We start from the raw sequence: 26,650 nt of genomic DNA, 5'->3' as shown, positions 1-26,650 counted from the left end.
CAGCCTTAGTAAGAGATGGCAATCTTCACGTGGGGTTTGATTTTGCCAGATTCAGACCATCATGGCCTATCTTTATTCAGGTTTTGTCAGTCCACAAGGCTAGGTTAAAAAAAAAAAAAGGGAACCAACCTCTTTCTAATCTTATGCTTTATCAAAAGCACTGTCATTATCTTGGTACTACTCTGGAGGATTGTTTCAAGAATTCTAATCCGGTTAGGTGATATGATTTCCTTGAGGATTAGAAAATGATATACTAGACCAGGTTCTGTAAGCATGTGTTAATGTAAGTAAAATAAAATGATCTATTAGAAAAATTCTGAAATATGTATTATCAATTCTCAGCATGGATTAGAAGTTTGACTTAAATTTACTAGAATATAAACCTTGCTTGGCAATTGCTAAAGCTCAATTTTCCTAGTTACGTCAAACCTTTTAGTAAGAGGTTCTCAACTGATAAAGTGAGCAGAAATGTCACGGTCTTTGTAATGAGAGCCCGCATACAGAGGCAGAAGGCAGAAGGACTAAACAAACACACGCCTGAGAAGCGGCACCAGTTGTTCCGGGGTCAGTGTGTGTTCTCCCCTCCTCAGAGGCGCTCATCCAGCACTTCAAGGATCTAGGGTCCTCCTACTGTTACTGACGTCCCTCTCCCATTCAAAGCTGATATCAAGACACGAGTCATTTTACATTAAATAACAGAATTTCAATCAATGTACTATGTCAGACATTTACAATTTAAGCTTTATCTAATTTGGAAAGAAACATACAGCTCCCACTAAATACATTTAAAATACCAGGAAACTGTGTTGAGGATTACTTTTTAATTAGCAGGGGATTCTGTAATCATACTACAAATAAGGTTGGCCCAGAAGGTAAACCTGATTTATTCCTTTTACCGTGAGAAGGTGTGAAGGGCTTGAAGGGGCAGGTATTCATTATTATTTTTCCAAGTGTGATCCCGGAAGATGGCCCTACTATAAAAGTGATTCCACTTGCTGAATAGTTTCATCCAATGTCATCTTATAGTTCATGTAAGCCATACATATATGAAATGACATGACAGAATTACTAATAACAAGGTTCTAGAAAGTGGGAAAATTCCTGCCATGAATGCTCCACACTCCTGTACGGCCATGTATGAAAAATAACTTTCAGTGGAACCTCAAATGTCTGCTGTACAGAGAGAGTGAGCTGAAATGGAGCCATTAACGGCCATTTGGGGAAAAAAATTGAGGACAATGTTATACATCTTAAAATAATGCTGCATACCTGTGGCAACCTATCAGTTAAAGAACCAATCTGGCTCACTACTATTTAAGCAAACTAATAAAAACATATCTACTTGGGAAACCAACTTTTAATGTCTAATGTGTTATCTGCTGTGGCTCATCAATAGTTACTCAAGTAAGCACCTGACCACTCTTATTAGAACAAGCCTTCAAAAATTACTCCAGTTTTGCTTCCTTTTCAGAGGCATTGATGATTGGTCTAACTGGGACATTTCAGATCATTTCTGAACAAAATTCATTTCCTCCCAAATACTGGTAATCAGCAGTTTTATATTCCTAGCTCCAAATACTACAGCATTTTTGTGTAGAATCCACTTTACCCTCCTGTGCTTCATACCATTATTAAAAATAGAGACTGACCTTTTCACCTTTCAAAAGATACTTTGTAAATGAAAATAATAAATGATTTGAAAAATTAAAATACAGTGTAATAATCACATAATTTTTCTACAAACAGCTAGACTAGTGGCTAGAAATTTAATAAAGTAGATACACTATTAAACAACATGAACATAAAGAAACAGGGCAGTTAAAAAATAGTAACTAACTATGAACTAGGAATAAAAAACATCTCTACACTAATATATGAATATTTAGCTCGAGTATGGTTAAATTTTTTTTAAAAATCACACTAAGCATGTGCAAGTAACTATTTCAAATTCTCCACAGTTTTCTAACACACTAAGTCAAAACCATTTTACTTTACTTAAAAAGATTTCAGTAAACAGTAAGCTAGGAACTATGATTCTTATTCAAGACACACATGAAATGGATAAGCAGTATACACATGAAAGAGCTGTGGAATAATACCAAACTGCTTATGGCTAGGAGTGACATGACCAGATTAGACTGCCACAAGACTCTGACAAGGAAAATCATCTTTGCAGGGGGTTGGGCAGGACCTTGCCCTCAAAACCAGAGCGGGAATCGGACTAGCAGAGTGACAGAGGCAGGACATTTTATACAAGGAATACCATACCAATACCAGAGGCTCAAGTACAGCCTATTTGTGAGAAGTAAGGAAAAAGATATAACTGCAAAGAGGAGATAGTACCAAATGTCCTGAAGTGCTAAGCTGAGTCCCGCAGATGTTAATGGTTCCATGTTTCAATGACAGGAGAGAAGATGACAAGAAGAACTGAAAAAAATTAATCTGCTAATGGTGCTCAATGAATAAAGCAGGATAAGGATGGAGGCCAATCCCATCACAAGAGGAACAAGGTTCTAGATTGGTAGAGACTTAGGGAGTAGAGGTGGAGGTGGGAATGAACAACAAATGTACTGAAGCTTAGTGAAAACTCTGGTTGGAAGTCATTACCCAGCAAAATCTTCTTGATGCATAGTGATGATGATGGCCTCTATGGCATCTCCCACGGAAGTCAGCAAGGGCTGCACAGCATTTCCCATAAGAACATGGACCTCCTGAAAAGAAGATTAAATTAAGGAGAGGCAAACTTTAAATAGATCAAACACAGAATCTGAAATATGAGAAGCATTTTGAGTAAAAGTTTTCACATTATATCAAATTCAAACTATATGCAGTTTAACTATAATATCCAACAGAAGTCTGCTCTTCTCCTAACTGCTGTCAGTAATGATTTTTAAAGCTTAAAATATGTGGAACATGGCACTGAAAAATTTCAACTCCACCACTTTTCTCTTATTTTCAAAAAGTTGAATGCTCAAATGAACCCCTGGAGAAAGAAGAAGAGAGGGGTAGTGCCACTTAGGCAGCAAAGATCACATGAACACACTTTTTTTTTTCTAATTTCCATTCATTTATTCTTTATATTATTTTTTTAACATCTTTATTGGAGTATAGTTGCTTTACAACGTTGTGTTAGTTTCTGCTGTATAACAAAGTGAATCAGCTATATGTATACATATATCTCCATATCCCCTCCCTCTTGCAGAACACATTTTTTAAAGTTTCTGAAAAGACTGAGGCAAAACCAAAAGTAATTCTTCAAAACTGGAACATCATATGCTTTTGACCAGACTGAATATAATAAATATATCAGTGATTCTTAGAGGGCAGAACAGTTAGCCTTTTCATGGATTAGATTTCTATTTAGAGTTCTACAGCAGTGAGTCTCAACTGGGGGCAATTTTGCTCCCCAGAGGACATCTGGCAATGTTTCAAGACACTTCTGATTGTCACGACCGGGGTGGGGTAAGGGTTTGCTACTAGCATCTAGTGGACAGAGCACAGAGACGCTGCTAAACACCCTAGAGTGCACAAGACAGTCCCCCACGACAGAGAACTACCCAGCCTAAAACATCAATAGTGCTAAGGTTGAGAAACTGTTCTCCTGTGAGGTATAATTATCAATTAGGTTATATAAGACCCTAGGCCTTAGTTATAAGGTTTTAGTGTGAAAATATGACTGGGCCTCAGTAAACATTCAAAATCTAAATTTTAAGTATATTATATGTGCTTCAGTCATGATTACATACAATGAAGATGGATGACTCTGGCTCACACAAATGACTGAAATCAGTGAGAAAAGGTTAAATAGGACCCTTATTCATGAAATTCCTAAACATCATCTCCAGCCCTTAATCTCTGATAAAAATAAACATGTATACAGGATTGAGAGAGACATGCGCTCCGCATTTTCTCTCTAAGCCCTCTCCCCTCAATCCCTTGGCTCTCCTCACTGAAATAAAGGATGAAAACAAACAAAAACAAACAAACAAACAAAAAAGAGAGAAAGAGAGTGTCTGTGTGTGTGTGTGTGTGTGTGTGTGTGTATGCACTTACAGTTTGCCCTCAGGGAGCTCACAATCTAGTGACAAAAGGTAACAAGTTGTCGTGGTATCAGTGCTCTACAGAGTGCTATGGGAAGATGGGAGAGACACCCAACTTATATTGAAAGGATTTAAAAAACCAAAGGTGTTGTGTGAACTGAATTTCAAAGATCAAAATGGGTTAAGAACCAAGTGTGTGTGTTGGGGGAGGGTGGGAGGCTGGCGGGGGCCATATGCCAAAGGCACAGGAGCCTAGGGAAGTTGACACATTTGGGGAACCACAGGTGTTCAACACAGGGTATGAGGTGGCTGCCTATGTGGAAGAGAGACAGAGAGCAGATGTACTCTGCGTAGGCTGCTAAGGAGATGGGAATATATCCTGAAGGGACTAGGAAACCAACAATGAGTTTTAAGCAATGAAAAAAAAAAACGTGGTTAAAGCTTTGAATTGGGGAAAAATCATGCTGGACAGCAGAGTAGATAAATTAGACTAAAGTCGGGAGGATACAGTAGGAGTATAGATGCAAAGTGGTGAGTGCCTGAACCAAATCAGAGGCAGCAGGAACAGAGATGAGGAGACTGGGTGGAGACACCGGGAAAGGAAACAGAGGACTTGGGAATCAGATGTGAGAAATATGGAATGTAAAGACTGAAGGGTACACTCAGATTTTTTTTTCTTTAATGACTTGGTGGCATTATCAACTGAATGTGTAAATGCAGACGCAGCTGGCTGATTTAGGGACGGAGGGAGAAAATAATGAGTTCAGTTTTGGACACGAGTTTGAAGGACTTACAGGGAAATCCACATGGGCTATCTAGTAGGTGCTGAGATCTTTACAGCTGTAGTTTCTGGCAAGTTTTGACTAGATATGGTTGTCTTTAGCTTTTAAGAGGGGAGATGAAGCCAAAAGAGTCAATGAGATCCCAGAGGATGATTTGTAGAATAAGGCCAAATGCCATTTTAAGGTCATCCAGAAGAGGAACCTTTGACGGATTAAGAGGGGTAACAGCATGTATTTTAGTATAGGTCACGTGCTGGATACTGTGATATGGGCTTCGCAAGTAATCATCCCACTGAAAACTCAATTATTCCTTCCTCTAAGAATTACAAAAATCTCTAACTTACAGATGTGGAACCTAAAGTAATTTGTAGATAGGGAAACTAAAGTCAAGTTAAGGAGGTGTCCAAAGCCATCAAGTGGAAGAGCTGGGATTTTCTAGGTGCATTTGACTCCAATGAGCTTTTGGTTATATCAATGTGTATATACTGGGCAGAGAAGTTAAGAAGAGATCCTGGAATACGGTGAAAATAAATAGGAGATTTCAAGAAGGAAGGGCAAGTTTTCTACGCTAGTATGAAGGAGTGAGTACCTAACTACAGATCCTCCTACAAATAATCACGGAAAAATACCAAAAACAAAACAAAAAAACCTACTGGAGGCTTCTGGAAATGGAAAAATGCAATTAGTTTTAGAGGGGTGTGTAAATATATAGCAAGCAGAAGAGACTGAGTTTTCCCTTTTTTGTGATTCTGCTCTGAGAGTGACTATAGTCATGGTAGTGGCAAGGCTGGGTGGCTAAAACTCTGAGAGAAAAACCAAACCAAACCAAACCAAACCAAACCAAACCTACAGTCTTTCAGGTCAAAGGAACAAGGGGAAGGAGGCCTGGTTCAACCAGGGCTGCTGGAGAGTGAGAGGGGAACCTCAGGAAGGAGAGAGCCAGAGAAGAAGAAAGCCTATTTTTCTATGTGTGAACTCAGCACTAGTCTTCAGCTGACTTGACCATGCGTGTACAAGGCAAACTACAAATGGCTTGCAACTAAGGCTTAAAGAACTATACTGAGATCTGAGACACGGCCAACTGCAGGTTTGACAGTGCACAATTTGAGTCTAAACAAGCTAACTGCTAAAGCAATGGTCAACATTTTTAGGAGCAATATATAAAAATACTGAGTCTATACAACACAACATTCACATTGTCTAGGATATATTAAAATGACTACATACAAAAAGCTAGGAGATGTTGTCAATTCTAAAGGGAAAAGACAATCAATAGCTGCCAACTGTGAAATGATCCAGACTCTATAATTATCAGGCAAGAACCTCTGTGAGGTAGAGAAAAAAATGCCCATAATAAATAAAGTAATAGGAAATCTCAGCAGAGTGACTGAAAGTGTAAAGAAGAACCAAAATGGAAATGTTAAGCTAAAAAAATTATACTACATGCAGTGAGATGTAAATGCACTTCAGTAAATGTAAAGTTTCTGTATTTTATGTGATACAGTACAATATTAACTCTAAAAGACTGTGGAAAGTTAAGGATGCATGTATCCATAGGAGAGCAACTAAAAAGAAAAATGAAGAAGAGGTATAGGTAAAAATCTAAGAAATAAATTAAAATGAAATTTTAAAAAATAACTAATAATCAAATAATCCAAAAGGTGGCAGAAAGGGTGGAAGAGAGGAAATAAAACAGAGGAGACAAACAAAAAACAAATAATAAAACTATATACCTAAATAAAACCTTACTGATAATTATACTATGTTAATGGATTAAACACTCCAATTAAAAGGCAGGGATTATCAGAACAGAAAAGAGGCAAGACCCACTGTATACTGTCTTCAAGAGGCGTATTGAAAAAAATAAAGACACAGGAGTTGAAAGTAAATGAACAGAAGATAGAGTAGTTAAATTAATATCAGATAAAACAATGCAGGACAATAAGTATTAAAGCTAAAGAAGGATATGTCATAATTACAAAGGGTGTTCAACAGAAGGCATAAAAATGATAAATACTTATATAACAGAGCTTCAACGCAACTAGTAATAGAGCTTCAAAACGGAGGAGTCAAGAATCAACAGAATGAAAAGGAGATATAAACAAGTTCACAATCATAGAAAATTCTAACTCCCATCTTTCAGCAATTGATAGAACTACATAAAATACCAGTAGAGGCATATAAAATCTGAACACATCACTACACCTTAACTGATATTTACAGAATGATACTAAACAACTGAAGATTATATGTTTTTGTCAAGTACACATGGTTCATTCATCAAGACAGACCACATGCTAGACCATAATACTCAATACATTTAAAAGGACTGAAATCATACAGAATATGTTTTCTGATGGTAAGAGAATTAAATTAGAAATTAATATCACAACACTGTAAATCAACTATACTTCAATAAAAGAGTGATTAAAAAAAAGAAAACAGGGCTTCCCTGGTGGCGCAGTGGTTGAGAGTCCACTTGCCGACGCAAGGGACACAGGTTTGTGCCCTGGTCTGGGAAGATCCCACGTGCCGCAGAGCGGCTGGGCCCATGAGCCATGGTCGCTGAGCCTGCGTGTCCGGAGCCTGTGCTCCCCAACGGGAGAGGTCACAACAGTGAGAGGCCCACGTATCGCAAAAAAAAAAAGAAAACAATAAGATATCTAGAAATACCACAAAAAATTAGAAATTAAAAGAAAAAACCATGACTCAAAGAAGAAATCACAAAGGAAATAGAAAATATTTCAAACTGAATGAAGATAAAAGTGCAACGTAAGAAAATTGGAGGGAAATTTACAACTTTAAATTTTTTGGGGGGGCAGGGGTCTAAAAATCAATGGTATAGGGTCTCAAAAAAACAAACAAAAAAAGGCAAAGAAAATCCAAAATAAGTAAAAAAAAAAAAGACAAAAGCAGAAATCAGTGAAATAGAAAGACAAACAGCAGAGAAAATTAATAAAGCCAAAAGTTGGTTCTCTGAAAAGAGCAATGAAATTGATAAACCCACAGCTAGACTGATAAAGAAAAAAAAAGAGAACACAAATCATCAGTATAAAAAATGAAGAAGAGGTTATCACTATAGGTCCTATAGACATTAAATGGAAAGTTAAAGAATACTATGTACATTATTCTGACAAATTAGATAACTTAGATGAATAGACAAGTACCTTAAGTCACAAAGTATCAAAGCTCACTCCAGAAAAAAGATAACCTGAATAGTCCTGCATCTATTAAATAAATTAAATTTGTAGTTATAAACATCCTACAAAAAAACTACAAGCCCAGATGGCTTCACTGGTGAATTCTACTAAGCATTTAAGGAGAAAACAATACAAATTCTACACAGATTCTTTCAGAACATAGAAAAGGAGGAAACATTTCTAAAACCAGACAAAGAATTACAAAAGAGAAAACTATATACCAATATCCTTATGACCACTTTAACAAAAATTAAGTAAATCAAATCCAAGAATACATAAAAAGGCTAATACATCATGATCAATGTTGGTTTGATATTTGAAAATAAATTGCTGTATTTTATTAACAGAATAAAGAGGTAAAACTGTATGATCATTTTATACAGAAAAAGCTATTTGATGAAACACCACCATTTACAATTTTAAAAAGTCTCAGTAAACCAGGAATAGAAAAGAACTTGTTTAAAATAGCCTCCTTTAAGTAGTAAAATAAACACTGAGTGCTTTCCCCCAGGTCAGGAACAAGTAGACAAGTCCACTCTCACCTGCTCTAGGCAACATAGTACTGGAGGTCCTAGCAGGTGAAACAAGGCATGGAAAACAGGCATCAAGACGAGAAAGGAAGAAATAAAACTGCCTCTATCTGTATTATGATATGATGGTGTACACAGAGAACTTTACAGCTGGGTGAGGTTTCCCACTTAATGGAAAATATAAAACAGAGAAGAGAGCATTGTGGGGAATGCCTTCATGTAAAGGATGGGTAGAGGATTAATAACTACCACAGGAAACTGAGAAAGGATACTAGATTATATTTCATAAGCTCTTTACAAAGCAGGGAAGTGCTTGCCTAAAATAGCAAAGATTACAAAAATACTGAAGCCTCAACAATGCAGAATATTCCCGTATATAGAACATCAAACCCATACAATAAGGGAGAACTGTCATATATAAACTTTGTAATATACTATCTGCACAAGATGATCTCAGTAACAAATGGATCAGAATTATTGGGCTAAGGTGTTTAAATGCTACTTATAGCTGAGGTGGTTATAATGAAATGACTCTAAATGTAAAATCATTAATATTAATTATGTCATCCATGACATAGGAGATAATGCTTGTAATATGAGATGATGAACTTTGAACCTAATGTAACATTTAATTTTGGATAAAATCTCAACAAGGTAGAGGAGACTATTATGTGTCTACCTATATTTTTTAGTAAGTAAAAAAGTATGTTTAATATTTTTTCCATCAAATAATAAAAGCATACAGATTTTTGGTTCTTGGGTTGCACTTATGCATTGTAACATCCTAATTCAAAGTGATGCAGTAAGTTTCCTACAATTTTATGAAAATTCAAGATTCTCTTTTTTTTCTTTGAGTCAGAGGATTCTGTTTGTTCTTCACTTATTATGCCATAAAGATTTTTAATGAAATTTAATTAAAAAGCAAGGCCAAAACTGTTTCACTGAGGTCTGTTAACATAAGAAATTCGGTCTCTAATTGACAGGGTCACTGCAGGAGGAGGGCCGTGAACAGACCGGTAGTCGTCTCTTAACCAGTTCTCAAAGGCAAAACTGGCGAAGCCTCAGCAAACTGCGGTGCCCAGCAACATCAGACACCAGTCCTGGTGAGCAAACCTCAGAGTGAAGGCCACAGCTCAAGATGAGGGCAATTTCCCCTGCACTGGCCTCAACCCCCAGCCTAAAGTGACTAATACGAAGAATAACTTTTATTGTAAGTTAAAAATACAGATACAGAAAGTCTACCCAACAATGAATTACAGTGTCTGAAGAACTTCTATTTTTGACTTGTCCAGGAGACTTTCATCATCAGGCAAAGTGTAGGCAACTCTCTCTTAACCTACAGAATGGACTTTCTCAAACCACGTGTATAAGTGCATATTCTATATATATACAATTATATATGTGTATATATTTATAAATGATTAGATAGTATGTATGGGGTACAATGTAACATGTTACTTATCTTGGGTAGTGATCAAAAAATGTTTGACAGCTATGGCCAGAAGATAAAGACAAATGAGTAACTACATATTGAAAAAAAAAAGACTACATGTATTCCCTGCCTGGAAGCAAGAATAAAACAAACCTTTTGGTTTGTCTTATTGGCCCGATTTTACAGTATTTTTTGATTATCAATAAACTGGACAACTCTTACTAAAAACAAATATTTTTATTATGGCAGCTCTAATACTACTTCATCATAATGAGATAAGTACATTGGGAAAAAGAAAAGGATTCAGAGAAAACATCCAAGCGTACTTTTTCTATGTTGGAGGAAAACAGACTGTCTCCTCCTACCTCATATATGAATTTAGTGTCCTTAAGTTTTGCAGCCTTAAATCCCCATCCATGTCACCCATGGACAGCACTTGACCTCGGAATTTCCCTTCTCCTTCAGGACTTGTGACACTGTCCTCTCCCAATTTTCTTCCTCAATGATTGTTCTTTCTTTGTATCCTCTTTACTCTCTGAATATTTCTCCTTGGAGTTTACTGGTAGTAGACCATCTCTCTTTCTCCTTCCCTCTTTCTCTCTCTTAACTCTACCCAAGTGATCTAAATTCAATCTAACAGTTGACATTTACTACCTTTGTGTAGGTATACTGTACCATTTTATATCAATAGATGCAGAAACTAAGGCAAGAGAAAACTTATTAACTTGTCTGAGGTCATACAGCTAGTTAAATAGTTGAGATGGGATTCATACACAGGCAGTTGAGCTCCAGAGTCTTTATTTTACTATGTGGCCTTAGTAGAGTTTCCAGGCCTTGGCATAACTGACATTTTTGGGCCTGATAATTCTGTGCTGTGGGGACCTGGCTTGTACACTGCAGGATGCTTGACAGGATTCCTGGTGCTAGATGCCAGGAGCACCCCACTCCAAGTCATGACAATCAAAAATGTTTCCAGATATTGTTAAATGTCCCACAGGCGACAAAAATCGCCCTGGTGGAGAACCACTGCTTTACTGGGATAATACTGGGCTGCACTGCCCTGAGACACAGTGCATACTTATAACTCTTTTGCTTCTCTTGCTTATGATACAATTATCATAAATGCAACACAGTCTGTAGACACCAACAGGGTCTATTTTTAAATTCTAGAAAAATATAAACACACATGTAGCCTCTCTCTTTAGGATAATCATCAACATGCTACTTTGGCATATGGAGAAGATTCTGAATTATTTTTAAAATGTGACATCTCCCACTCATCCAAACAAATAATTCTAAAACCTATTCTAATCTATAGAGTCAAAGATTAAATTACATTCTTTTACCTTTAGGGCTGAAATTATAGTTTGCTCAGCTGCTGGTGGGAATGAGCTCTGACTGGAAACCACCTAGAACAAATCCAGTTATAGTTTTGCTTAAGTTATTTATTTTTATAAATACTAATTTTGATCATCACATGATAAAACTGTTTCCACAAGCCACATATAAAATATTATCATTACTTTAGAGTAGTATCTCATACATGTTTTAAAAATCCATTAGTGTTTAGTAGTTAGGATAGGTTTAAAAATGTTTTCCTGTATAAGGCAAATATCTACTTCAAATAACTGAAACATTAAGAATTCTAATAGCTAGCTTTCCTTAATTATAAAGTTTTAACTTGAAAAAGTCAGTTTAAAGTCATATTTACTTATTTCTTAAAAAAAAATCACCCTTTGTAGGCTGACTATAATGTTTAACAAGTAAATGTCAAATGTTTCCCTTTTTACAAATCAATACCAACATTATGAAAATTCTGAAATGATCAATAAAGACATTTAAATCAGGCTAAATAAATACAACTTTGCATTGCTTTTGGTTCTTTAGAGTAATAATTAAAGGAAATGGAAACTATATCATATATTCTTTTCATTTACTTTTGTTATTTATTTTTCTGAGATTTACCTGTTAATAACCCTTTAAATATATTTTGTTTAGTGTGCAAAATACAAATTTTGGAAACCCCTAATTGATAAAAGGACTTGTTAAAAAATTTAAGTAAATGAAAAACTGTCACTTATAATTATTCTAAAATACAATCTAGCATATAAAAGCTCATATTAGAGGTCAAGGTTTTAAGAACATCATCTAACCTTTGGCTTTTTCAGGTCTTCTAACTATCTCTCTACTTACCAAATATTTTGAAAATCATTAATAGAGAGTAAACACAAGCAACTCAAGAATCAAAGAAGGGGTTGAAAGTGTTGCTTTCCTAATAATTATGTTTACAGTTCATCTTAGACATAATATATAAAGGCAAACAAGTTAAAATTCAGTCACTTTTTAAACAAGTATTAGATCAATAGCAAAAAAAATATTTTTTACTCATAAATAGTCTTCAATGATTATAACATACGAGTTCACTGTTTTTAATGCATCTCCTCCCCCACTTTTTTGTACAAAGGTAGAACCTTTCTGACATATTAGAGGGCTTACGAGTTCTTACTATTACTAGATTTGCTATAATTTACTACCACCCATATGATACCAAATTATGTGGTTTAATGGGTATAAAACACAAGTAATTTACCTTTAAATCATCTGTTCAATAAACTTAACTATACCAAGCAACCTTGAGGATCTACAGTTCATGTGTTTTAAACTAACTGTACAGACAAAAAGTCATACAAACAACAGAGGCCAGGATCAGACTGTTTAGAAAAAGTTCATGCCTCAGCTTACTTTACAATCACATTTTCATTGTATTCTTCTGCAAAAAATTAAATAATAACTCATTATTGTCTAAATTTAAGGCAAGAAGAACTTGAAATTAAGTCAAAAGAACTTAATTAAAATAAAGGTTACCTTTGTTACCGATTGGTGCAACTTATATAGTGAATTCACTACTGCCACATTTCTTCTCTGCCCTTCGGTAAGAGGTCCAATCACCTGACTTGCATCTCCTTGGGTGGAGAGCTGTAAGAATTCAACACAAAAAGAAATTACCAAAATGACAGTTCATATTTACTGGGGGGAAGTTCATGGTCCCCTGAAAAAGAAAATGTTAATTGGAAATATTCAGGTCAAGCTTTGGACTTTAGGCATAGCCAGGTACCTCTGTAGATGTAACACCATGGACCTGGAAGCCTAATTAGTCTTGCATAGCAAGAACATCCTTCATCAGTACTTCATAGCTGGTGGACTCCTGAGGTAAGTGCAACCTAAAAGCCCAGGATGTGCTGTTATTTTGATACATCAGCATAGTATTTCTAGGGAATACCTTCTGCCAACAGTTTTTCTATTAAAAACCTGAGAAATAAGCCATCCAAAAAAAGAAAGCAGAGAAGGAAAGAAAAAAGAAGGAAGGGAGGGAGGAAGGAATAAAAGTAAACCTACATCCTATGTACATTTGACAGCCATCATAATAGCCTAATGAAATGAGTGGTAAAAAGAGGGTATTACACTCATTTTTTCGTAGATTAAAAAGGAAGTTGCTTAGGATTATACCATGTATGGATGATCAGTAGGAGTGGTACTAATGCATTTTAGGGAAAAGGACATGGAATTTTTACTGAATTAATCTAAAACTATTATAGTTCCATTTAAGAAAAAAATCCACCTACAAATGATTCTCATATTAATCAGGTTTTAATCCAATCCTCTATAACAATTAGTATTTAAAGGTCAATTAAACTTGATCAGGAAAATAAAACATGAGGCAAGTAACTATACATATGGATGCACATCTCAAACATGAAAAATTGGCCTTTTACGGGAGAGGTGAAAATAAGAGCAACTTCCCTTTGTTACAGTGACAAAAATAAAATATGAGAGAAAGAAATACTGTTTTTCTTTCTACTCTCCTTTGATACACACACATAAATTTTCAAAATTAAATTCCCACTTTATCAATTCCTACTTACGGCAACAAAATACAATTTAAAAACATAAAAAACTGCATTTAAAATAAAGAGAATAATCCTTCATTGAAGTTATAATCCATGATGATGGCTTTAAGTCAACATAAAGTTTTCTGACATTAGGTTAAATAACTCCAGCTTATTTTGCCTTTCCTCATGGACAGATAGTTACCAAATTACAATCAGGTTGTGTCCTAAATGGTCATTTGTAAGTTAGTAGGCTGAAAAAAAAAAAAGCTGTATTTTTCCTGTAGAAACTATGTTAAAAATCAATGGTTAGACCTCAGACGAGCCCATATAGCCCAGTTTAATCTATAATGTGGTAAACTAATACTAATAGAAGCTCTGAGCTCCCAGGAGACAGCAGATGATGGGCTCCGAGCTATGGTGAGGGTGGGGAAAAGCTCCTGAAGCCACTTTGGAGACTACAGTGGCAATGGTCAGTGGCATCAATGGTTATCGTAGACTCAGGGGTTAGATGCTAAATATGTACCTGTCTATAATAGGCATTTAGAAACTATGAGTTCTAGCTGTACAATTTTTAAAAATCAATCTCTCTTCTCTTGAGATTCTCTCCAAATAATTTTGAAGTGATAACAAAGAAATGGGAAAAGAACCTTTCTGATGCTATCTTATTTCCACTTATTTTATGTATTCCATATTTAATAAAGAGACAGGCTCACTGATAGAAAAGGATGGAGGTTATTTTATTGATAATAATTGATCATAGTTTTAGGGTTTAAAAGTATAGAAAGGCCTATTTTACACCTATTAGGATGCTATAAGAAAAAAGACAGATAATAACAAATGTTGGCCATGATGTAGAGTAACTGGAACTCTTGCGCATTGCTGGTGGGATTTTAAAATGGAGTAGACACTCTGGAAAACAGCCTGGCAGTTCCTTAAAGGTAAACAGAGTGAAAATACACCCAGCAATTCGACTCTTAGATATATACACAAAAAAAATAAAAACATGTATACAACTATTCACAGAAGCAATATTCCATAGCATAACAGCCTCAAAATTGAAACAACCCAAATGTCAACCAACTGATGGATGGATAAATAAAAATAAGATGTAGTATATCCATACAATGCAATGTTCCTCAGCAAAAAGAAAGGAATGAAGTTCTGATACATGCTACAACATGGAAGTACCTTGCAAGTAAAAAGAAGCCACTTACAAAAGGCCACATATTAAATGATTACATTTACATGAAATATCCAGAATAAGCAAATCCACAGAGACAAAAAGTAGATTAGTAATTGGAAGAGGGGTAAATGGGGAGTGATTGCTAATGGGTAGGAGGTTTCTTTTTGGGGTGATGAAATGTTCTAAAGTTGATTGTGAATATACTAAAAAACAATGATTTCTACACTTGAAATGGGTGAATTATATTTTAATAAAGCTGGTTTTTAAAAAGTATAAAAATAAAAATTCCCACACTACAAGGGTTATCAATGAATACCTTGAGAGCCTAGTGAAAACTAAGGTTAAGATTAGATGGCTCAGTTAAATAAATCTACAAAGTTCAATGAAGAAAATACTATAGTTACAGGAGCAAAACAATGATAATATAAAAGAACTAAAAATGAAATATCACTGTGCCAAAACCAAAGAACAAAATTTAAACATCAAAGTGAAAATATAACACTAGAAGATTGGAAACAAAAATAATATACTGCTTATCTTGGCCTGACAGCACAGAATAGAATCAGTCCAACACCTCAGCTAAGTGGATCACCCTGTTTCTCTCCAGCACCACTCCTGTCATAAACTTCTTGGGGAAAATAATTTCAAACTTACAAAATGTTACAAAAATAAAAATAGTGCAAGGAACACCCATTTATGCTTTACTCAGATTTACCTATTGCTAACATTTGATCTCATTTGCTTTATTATTCATAGTCTTTCCTTCTCTTTCACACACACACACACGTATATGCATATATTTTTTTCTGAATCATACATACATTATGGCCCTTTGTCCCATTTCAGTGGATATTTCCTAAGCATAGCACTACTCTTTTACGAAACCTCAGTTCAGTCATCGACTTCATAAATTTACATTGTTAACAATACTTTTATCTGGCATCTGCCATGTTTCCAAAAAGTTCTGGTTTCTTTTAGTGGGAAGTGGTATTAGAGACCAAGATCTGGGCCCTAGGTGTGTTCACTGCTACTTACTCCTGTAAAAACTCTTAATCAATTCAATATTTATATAGATGATTGCTTCAATACCTGGACTCTTACTTAGTTCCTTGTCTTCTTCCCCTTCAAGTTATAAAAACTATATAGTGAATTCCCATATAGTGATAACCTAGACTTCACGATTAACACTCTACAATTTGTTTTATATCACATACCTATCACCTATCTTCAACTCATTTTATATTTTTGATTCATTTCAAAATAAGTTTTAGAGATCAGTATACTTAACCCCAAAACAGTTAAGCATGTGTATAATTAACTGGAATTCAATATTTACTTCCTTTTTTTTTTTTTACTTTTAAGGTAAAATTTATATGTGATGAAATGCAGACATTTAGTGTACAATTCATTGAGATCTGGTAAACTGCTTAACTTGTGTAATGCTAACCACATCACTCCAGAAAGGTCCTCCATCCCACTTCCCACTCAACCCCACTCTTCTGGTTTGATAAGTCTTGGCTTTTAAGTGGGGCTACATTCACAGACAATATGGAAAGATATTTTTAACGAGTTCCAAAGACAGTATTTCACATATTATTCAGTCTTTTACCAGCTCCTGCTGCCTCCTGCTGTGTTCTTCTTGGGAAAAAATTTTTATTTTTGCTCACACATATTTTCAAAACCACTAAAAGTAAGGTACAATTTATTTTTTCTAACATTTTATTATGAACACTTAAAGACTTGCACAGTGAACACCCACATACTGACCACGTAGATCCTACAACATTTTATAACACTTGCTTATGTTATCCATCCCTCTATCCATTTTATTTTTTTAATATAAATTTATTTTATTTATTTATTTTTGGCTGTGTTGGGTCTTCATTGCTGCACGCGGGCTTTCTCTAGTTGTGGTGAGCAGGGGCTACTTTTCATTGCGGTGCACGAGCTTCTCATTGCAGTGGCTTCTCCTGTTGCGGAGCACGGGCTCTAGGCACGGGGGCTTCACTAGTTGTGGCAGGTGGGCTTAGTAGTTGTGGCTCACAGGCTCTAGAGCTCAGGCTCAGTAGTTGTGGTGCACGGGCTTAGCTGCTCTGCAGCATGTGGGATCTTCCCAGACCAGGGGTCGAACCCACGTCCCCTGCATTGGCAGGTGGATTCTCAACCACTGCGCCACCAGGGAAGTCCCCATTTTATATTTTTGATGCATCTCAAAATAACTTGAAGACATCACTGTATTTGTTACCACTGACTTCATCTCACTGATTAGTTTAATCTATTCTATATCTTTACATAAAGTTTTTTTGGGTATATGAATGTAAAGCTTTTTCCACTCAGCATAATGTTACTGGTTTTCACCCATGTTTGTTCCTTTTTATTGCTGTGATATTCCATTGTATGAATTTATCTGAGTTTGTTTTACCCATTCTCCTATTGTTCCTAGAATGTCTGCAATAAAATGAACACTAGACTTGGGAATCTAGCTTTTCTCTACCACTTGCTGAGCAACTGTGGCTTCGATTTCTTTATCTGCAACAGGAAACTAACAATATAGTCAAGACCAAAGTATGCTTTGTAAACTGTAAAATGCCTTAGCAATGTAAGGCACTACCTTTTTTTTTGGCTACGCGGCTTGCGGGATCTTAATTCCCCAACCAAGGATGGAAACTGTACCCCCTGCAGTGGAAGCGCAGAGTCTTAACCACTGGACCACCAGGAAAGTCCCAAGGCATTACCATTTTTATCTCCAGACAATTCTATGTCTGGTTCTCATTTTCTTCTCACTTATCCTTTGCTTAGTCCTTTCCCCTACAATCCACTCCTCCAAGCTCTACCTCACTCAGTACTGGTGAGGGACTACAGGCACAGACTAGGGCTGAGGAACTGGAAACAAAAGCCACTGAAACTATCTAGAGGTACAGACTAAATTATTTTGGCTCCTTTTTGCTTATGGTAAGAAAGCATCTTGTCCAGAGTAGGCATTCTCTATTTCAGAAGCCTCCAGCCATCTTCAGCCATTTTAACTTTTACTTTTTCAAGCTATTTCCTTCATCTGATCTCCTTAAAACTTACTTTTCACGAATTCACGTGTACATTCAGCAAGTAGAAGATGCTCATTAGGTATCTGTTGAATAACTGAAGGGCCAGAATAATGGTTCCTCATTGCTGCTTTTTCAAAGTTCACATTATTTGAGACGAATAAAATTGTATGGAGGTGCAAAAACACAGTTTTGGCTGTGAAGCATTAGGAACTAGGGAACTAGAAAGGTAAAAGCAGTAAGAGATTCCATATTCTAAACTATGAGAAATGTACATACTGGTGCATCATGCTACACTATTTAATAATGTAGCCTGGAAAGACGTCAGAAAGCAAAAGAGCAGCATTTGAGTTTTCAAACACACACACACACACACACGAAAAGAAAGGGACTCCCAAGGCTAAAGGAATCCTTAATAATTAAAATGGTTCCTATGTGCAAACAACAAGACTTACTATTCCTTTTTAAGTTTAATTATCTGAAGAAAGTATTTTTCACAAATTCTAATTCTGTACATCTGCTCACTAGGAACTTTGTGTGAATTCAATGCATGAGAAACAACTGAGATTAAAGTCCTGAAACGATGATAAGTTATACTGTTAACATGAAGAATGTTTTTATATAATTTTTAATTTGTAGATGAAATGACCCCAAGATCGCCCTAACATCACAGTTGAGGGCTACAAGTAAAAGAAATAAAACTGACGATTCAAGAGATGAGTTGGATGAGAGCTTTAAATTTCTATTCAGATAATCTACTGAAAATTACTTTTGGGGAAATTATAAAGTTGGTGATTTAGAAGAATGTCTAAAAAGAACAAGAAAATATATTACGGATTAGTTATGAGTTACATACGGTTAAGTTACTTTCCAGATATTATGGAAATACCACTAGTGTTCTATTTATCCGTAATTTCCATTACTGCTAAGAAATGTCAACGGTACAGGATAACTCCTTTTTATATGGATTTGGTCACAATTCTTCTAAACATTTCTTGCAATCGTATGTAAAACAAATGAGGAAAAACCTATGTATTAGAATTTCATAGGTTTAAAACAGAACAATGCGAAATGTATACTAATCTACAATGCTTCCTGAATAAAAACAAGTCAAAACATTTTTATATTAAATCAGATATTTTAACAAAAACTTTGAAATAAGCTCTGATCAACCTTCAGTTATGGTTGTATCTATGCTTATTTTTCTGAAAGTGGTGAGTGTATTTGGATTACAACTACCAAATTTTAAAAGGTAATGTCATATTTATATTAGAACAAATTCTTTTGACCTAATGCATGCTTTTTATCCAATTTTGGAGTTCACAGCAAAAAAAAAATTACATGCAAACGGCAAAGTATTATTAATGTTTTTATTCTAATGGAGTGTATAAAGGGCAAATAGCTAACTCTCCAATTGCACCCCCCACCCCCACCCCCACACACAGAAGACATCAGTAATCAACTGTGGCCCTGTTATGGCCTCGTAACACAGTGCTCCAGGTAGCGACTACAAATCTCTTAGACACAGGAGATGAAATCTATTTGTAATCCCTGAGTGATGTCATATGAGTTTTCCTGGACATCTGGGCCAATGATTCTAAGGGTATTCTATGGTTCACCTAAATGCTTTCTAGGTCAAGAGACGCTGATAAGCAATATATTCCAAGAGCCTCAAAACTGCTGTATCCTTTCATAGCCCGCTATCAGAAATGTATCCTAAGAAAATAGTAAAGCTATATGCACAAGGATAATGTTATTTATAAAACAGAGAAATTGGAAAATACTACATGTCTAAGAATAAGAGAATAGTTGGGTATATGAAACAATTCACATGCTGGAACAAACAACAATGGGAGGTGCTTACGGTATAGTGTTAACTGTAAAAAAACAAACAAAAAAAAAGCAGATTTGTCTGTGCAGCAGTTTTGTCTCAGAAAAAAAACTGGAAAGAAAGAAAGCAAAAATATTAAAAAATAGTATGAAGCATTACATAACGTGCAAAATTACCAGAATACTACTAAAAAGCACTGTAGAATTCCATACAATCTAAAAGGTTCATTTGTAGAATACACTTAGAAAGTGTTATACAAGATAATTTCCTCCATTATAAAAATGAAAGATGTACAATTCCATCCCTGAAAGATTTAAGATAATATAAGAAAATAAACTGCTTTGGTTACTGTTTACTTCCCCAAAAGAAGATTTCTGGAAAAGATAATCTCTTTTGATCTACTAATCTGTGACACAGATTAAAATAATTTTTATTTATATTTACTTATCAAATGCTTTCATCATAGATTACCTGGTTTAGAGTAAAGAATAAAAGAATTATAATTAAATATCACTTAGCTTATTATAACATGCCAATTAATCGCATTAAAAATATATACACACACACATTCACAATTAAATTACTATCTAACATCCCTGACACTAAATACAGTTTGTAATACATTAGAAATTGAATTGCATTTGAAATTCAGACATAGGCATGTTTCTGCAAATCTATATAGCAGAGGACAAATCCACAGGTTTACACAGCAATTCTTCATTTTCCTGGCATGTCAACCTAACTAAACTTCCCTGACAAATAAAATTAATTTTCTTAGGTGCTAAAACTATCAGAAAATATTTTTACGAAAATCTCGGTACACTGTATGTCAATACTTTTCTGGTTTCATAAATAAGACACACTGAACTTATACCTTAAGAAGTCAAATTCTACTTAACCTTTGTATGTGTTCACTAGTGAGTGGTGTTTTTGTGCTATTACACATCTTTATTTTAAAAGTAATTCTATCAGAGCTTCGTAGGGTATATATGGCTGCTTGCCCCTTCACTCATTAAACAGCTTTAGGTTACCATATCTCTTGAAATTTTGTGTTTCCTTTTGTGTTGAAATTTTGTGTGAAATTTTGTGTTTTCCTTTTCCTTTAAATTTTGATGATTTCAAGAATCCTAATCTTATTCTTAAGGTGTCAGTTTCCCCTTTTTGATCTTATCTCCCCTCATCTTGGTCTAACTTGCTGCGAAGTGGGAAGCTAGAGGACTAACCACATGCAAGCTAGGAGACTTCCCCATAAATTAAGTTTATATTTTAGTGCATGGACACTGCGACATCAATTCTAGAAGTTCAAAGGATGTTTTTAGTTCTTTTCTGGTTCTTATTTATATTTCAGACAGTTGAGTTTGTCAAATATTTGACTACTTGATAAAAAAAAGAGGTGTTACTACATATTTGTCTAACTGAAAATAAGGACAGGTACATTCAACTACAGAATAGATTCAATGGTAATGCTACATCTTGACATCAGACTAAACCTTCACACAGATCTAATATCAAAGAGATGACAACTTGAGATGGGTTCCCTTTTGGACAATTAACATATAACTAAAAAGCTTGAAATCAAATCTTGTTTACAGACAAGAGGTGAGTAAAACCAGCACACAGGAATCAAATATAGCTTTGTAATTCAAAGCTGTATTGCTGAGACACCCTGTATTACTGTTAGAAGACCCTTTCATCAACCTACCTTTCTCATCAACCTACCTTTCTCATCAACCTCCTCTATATCTTTTCCCAAGCTCCTGTCCTTTATGTCAAAAACTCCAACTGGCACATGGGATTTGATAACTACAGTGGGTAGGGAAGGCAAACACAATTTGCTAGGAATGGATCACTTGGAGTTTTTACTTTTTTTTTCTTCAAAGAACCTTACGCTTTTGAACAACAGATGGAGTTTCCACCTACCCATGACTGATCACTGGCTCCTAAAACACTGGCCTTGTTAATTTAACTTAGAATCATAAGTCTGTATATTAATTCTTTGAAGAAGAGAAAACGGTTCGTTGTCAAGTATACTGACCTTTTCCATTTTCCAATAATGAATACTAAGACTAATTTACTAATCAACAAGAAAACTCTTTTCATATACATATATTATAGAGAATAAGACCCCTTTGATTCAAGGTAATTTAGGTTTCATACACATTGAATTTCAAACCACAGAATTTCCAAAAGAAATAAGTTTATTACCCTTAGGGATACAGACAAACTAAAATCTCAGAATCCCACTATTAAGGCCTAAGGTAGTCAAAAATTTTTAAAAAATAATTAGTAGTTTATACATTTGTATATAGACTAGTACTTTCACAGTTTTTGAGATATAAATTCTAATGCAATTAAACCTATAATCTTGTATGCATTATTAATTTTCATAGCAAAGAAGTTCTTTATATATAGTCTAAAGGTAACTTTCAATTTAACTAGTCTTAATAATATAAAATTATTGGTTGGCCAAAAAGTTCCTTTGGGTTTTTCTGTAACATCTGATGGAAAAACCTGAACGAACTTTTTGGCCAACCCAATGTATTATTGAGCACCAAGCTAATGAGCCTCTCTCTAAATATTAATCTTAATAGCATTGTTTATAATGTCAAACCAGAAAAAAAAAGGTTAATTACCTGATTGAGAGCAATGATTATCTAAACTACAAATTTATTTTGCAAAATCTGGTGATGTCATTCTATGTTTGTGTTTGCCACAAATGACTATGACTGTCTGAGAAGTCTTTTTCTTTTTTTAACATCTTTATTGGAGTATAATTGCTTTACAACGGTGTGTTAGTTTCTGCTATATCACAAAATGAGTCAGCTATACATATACATACATCCCCATATCTCTTCCTTCCTGCGCCTTGAGAAGTCTTAAGGAAGTAGCTCTGCCATTCTGCGGTGGCCTGATTGACCTCCTTAACCCCATAACTTCCCATTCTGCGAGTGGATTTGTCAATTTCTCTGTGAAATTCCATCCACTTTGTCTTATTAGTCTGAGGCTGTGTCGTAAGGTGTATCATAATTCTTATACCCTCCTAGTAAATTGTTCTTGTTCTCATTTTATGACCACCCTCTCCCCAACCCCTAATAATGCTTTTTGCTTTAGAGTCTATTTTGCCTGCTGTTAATATAGTTATATCAGCTTTTGTCTAATTACTATTTGCCTGAAATATTTTTTCTCCAGTCTTTTACTGTCATTCTTTATATGTCCTTAGGTTCTAGGTACATCACACAAAACTAAATTTAATTATTAGTTCTATCCAACTTGAGAAATGTCACTGGCCAGTTTAGTCTATTTACATTTACTGTGATCAATGATATATTTGGAATCCATCTTACTATGAACTTTTTATATGATTTTTTTTTTTGCTTTTTATTCTGTTTACTTTTCAACTTTTTACTGAACCGGTACCTTTTTTTTTTTTTTTACCCATTTTCCCCATCAATTAACTTAGAATTTATACATTCTATTTCTCTTCTTTCAGTGGCATAATTAAATTGTTAAAATTCATACTCAACTTAAGTCAAAGAATCTATGGCTTTACAGTCCTCCTGAATAACACAAGCATTTTAGAATGGTTTCAAATTCATTATCCTTTCCTCATTGTAAGCTTTGATGTGGACTTGTATTTTAGGGGGTGTTTTTGTTTGCATGTCCCAAACTAGTCACTATTATTTCTTATTTTATGAGACTAAGGCTTAGAATTACCTACATATTTACCAATTGTTTGTGCTTACTATTCCTTTTTGCATTTCAATCCTTCCTTTAGAGTTAGATTTCCTCCTTCGGTGTTCAACCATGAAACGGCTTCCCTCTCACTGAGAGTGAAGGCCAAAGCCCTCACTACATCCTGCAAGGGCTGGCATGATCTAGAGTTGAGGTTAGAGTTTCAAGGATATTAGATGGGCTCACAGGAATTCTAGGAAAGCCAGAGCATTTAGTCAGTCTCTAGTCTCCCAGTATCCAGGAATCCGGGCATATAAGCAAGACTGAAAAGGCAGAGTGCTTAGAACTAGAGGCCCTGGGCAGAAGGTGCCACTTCCCCGTGATATAACCAAAGTCTGCAACTAAAACTGCTTCAAACATCTACCAGACTTCTGTTGGCTTTGAAGCCACTTGCACCTGCCTCCTCAGCCCCACTGATTGTGATCAATCCCTTTGGCGGCTAATTAAATTCTTTCTTCTGTTAAAAACGTGCGTATCGTAAAAAGTGAAACAGAGCTAACTGGAAAGTATAAACTGAAAAACAAAAGTTCTCCCTGCACATCCTTAGTCCAATCCTCCAAGGTCATACACTAACACTTTCTTGTGGTCTTCTGTTTAAAAAAGGAAAAGGAAATAGAAAAGCCTTTATAAAACAGCATTTATTTTATATATCTATCTTATTTACAGGTGGGACTACTAAATGTAGTATTTTCACCTTCTTTTTCTAGCCTAATAATATACCTTGAGACTTTTCCAAATGAGCACACAGAAATCTTCACAAGACGACAAAGTATTTCTCTCACTGATTTGTAACTAAACTCCAAACTATTAATATTTTCTTGAAGCATTTTATTTGTACGCTTAAGAAAGGAAGGAAGAGGATCTAAACTCCCCGGAGTGCAATATTCCTTGTCATTACTGTTACTCTTTTAAGGTTATTAGAATGATTACAGTTAGAAATTAGATTTCCCAACTAAATAGGATTCTTGGCAAAGATAGGGTTTATATACGTTTTGAATTAACAGAAATGAAACATCTATATGCTAAGTGAAATAAATCAAAGACAAATACTGTATGATATAATTTATACGTGGAATCTAAAAAAATATAACAAACTAGTGAATGTAACAAGAAAGAAGTAGACTAACAGATACAGAGAACAAATAAATAGTTACCAGTGGGGGTGAGGGGCAAGATAGGCATAGGGGATTAGGAGGTACAAACTCTAACGTATAAAATAATCTACAAGGATATATTGTACAACATGGGGAATATGTTCCTTATTATGTGGGTGTAGAAGCTCTCAAATTTCATCCCTTTTTGGGAATTCACTTTTTTTATACTGTGATGCCCTAATGCATGTACACAATATTAAAAAATTAATAAATCTGTATTCTTTTTCTCCTGTTAACTTGCCTATTGTCAGTTTATTTCATAGACCCAGCCATCAAACCTAGAAGGGTGGAGGGAAAGTCTTTCTTCCCCTACATGTACATTGATTTTACAGAAGTCACATGTAATTCTAGAACAGGCTTTTGCTTTCATTGATTTTTCTCTATTGGTTTTGTTTTCAACTCTTTGATTTCTGCTCTCATCTTTATTATTTCCTTCTGTTAACTGCTACGGCGGGGGGGGGGGGGGGGGGGGGGGGGGTGGCTTCCCTGGTGGCACAGTGCTTAAGAATTTGCCTGCCAATGCAGAGGACATGGGTTTTAGCCCTGGTCTGGGAAGATCCCACATTCCACGAGCAACTAAGCCCGTGCGCCACAAATATTGAGCCTGAGCTCTAGAGCCTGCGAGTCAAACTACCAAGCCCGCGTGCCACAACTACTGAAGCCCATGTGCCTAGCGGCCGTGCTCTGCAACAAGAGAAGCCACCACAGTGAGAAGCCCGCGCACCGCAACAAAGACCCAACGCAGCCATAAATTAATTACTTAAATAATTAATTAAATTAGGGGGAAAAAAAAGAATCCGCCTGCTGATGCAGGGGACACAGGTTCAAGCCCTGGTCTGGGAAGATCCCACATGTCACGGAGCAACTAAGCCTGTGCGCCACAACTACTGAGCCTGTGCTCTAGAGCCCCCGAGCCCCAACTGCCTGAGCCCACATGCCACAACTACTGAACCCGCGTGCCTAGAGCCCGCTCTCCACAACAAGAGAAGCCACCACAATGAGAAGCCTGTGCACTGCAACAAAGAGTAGCCCCCGCTCACCGCAACTAGAGAAAGCTCGCGTGCAGCAACGAAGACCCAACTCAGCCAAAAAAATTATAAAGAAAATTTAAAAAGAAAATTAAACTCCTATGGATTTAATTTGTCTTCTTTTGCCCTAGTTTCTTGAGGTGGAATATTTGAACAGTAATTTGGGATCTTTTTTTTTTGCCCCCCATATAAGCATTTAATGCTATGTATTTCCCTAAATTAACTGCATCCCAGGAAGTTTGATATGGTATATTCTCATGTTTATTTAATTCAAAATATATTTTTATATTTCCCTTTTGACCCAGAGATTATTTGAAAGTATGTTATTTAATTTCCAAATATTTGAGAGATTTTCCAGATATTTTTCGGTTACTTTGAGGGGAGGGGTCACAGACCTCTTTGAAACCTGTTACAACATTTTTCCAGAAAAAACTCATATAAAATAACATTTTGTAATTTCCTGGGGTTCACAGATCCCCTGAAAACCCTTCACAGAACTCCTAGATTAGCAATTCCTACCCTAAGACATTGAAAACTGATTTTTTAAAAAGGCTGTCCACAAAGGAGAAACATTTTCTGTAGCCCTATCACACTTTCCATATGTACCATTTTTTTAGGTATGTCTCAGAAAATAATCTAAATTGGCACAAGTTCATACTAGTGAGTTTAGTAAAAGTTGGCTGCCCAAAAGTTAGCTGCTATGTGCTTGATATAGTAAAGGGAAAAGACAATCAGTAATTTCTAAGATGCAAATGAGTTCTTTATACTCAAATGCACTGAATTTTAGTTTGCATCCTAACTTTTAAAAGA

At 35.5% G+C, this 26,650-nt stretch overlaps 1 protein-coding gene across 4 annotated transcripts in view; it reads right to left on the bottom strand.

The window, feature by feature from the left end:
• Nucleotides 1-26,650, bottom strand: part of COG5 (component of oligomeric golgi complex 5) — a 283,948-nt gene that overhangs the window by 25,915 nt on the left and 231,383 nt on the right. For all 4 annotated transcript variants that reach the window (XM_019940610.3, XM_033862890.2, XM_019940605.3 and 1 more), the window contains 3 exons: nt 12,850-12,960; nt 11,331-11,393; nt 2,608-2,711 (listed from right to left, as the gene is read on the bottom strand). In XM_019940610.3, the coding sequence (XP_019796169.1) occupies nt 2,608-2,711; nt 11,331-11,393; nt 12,850-12,960 (278 nt within the window). The remainder of the gene's footprint in view (nt 1-2,607; nt 2,712-11,330; nt 11,394-12,849; nt 12,961-26,650) is intronic.

This window comes from Tursiops truncatus, chromosome 9 (genome assembly GCF_011762595.2).
Source record: "Tursiops truncatus isolate mTurTru1 chromosome 9, mTurTru1.mat.Y, whole genome shotgun sequence".
Taxonomy (NCBI): Eukaryota; Metazoa; Chordata; class Mammalia; order Artiodactyla; family Delphinidae; genus Tursiops; species Tursiops truncatus.
The sequence above is the reverse complement of the archived record's forward strand: the minus strand, read 5'-3'. Positions and strand labels throughout refer to the sequence as shown.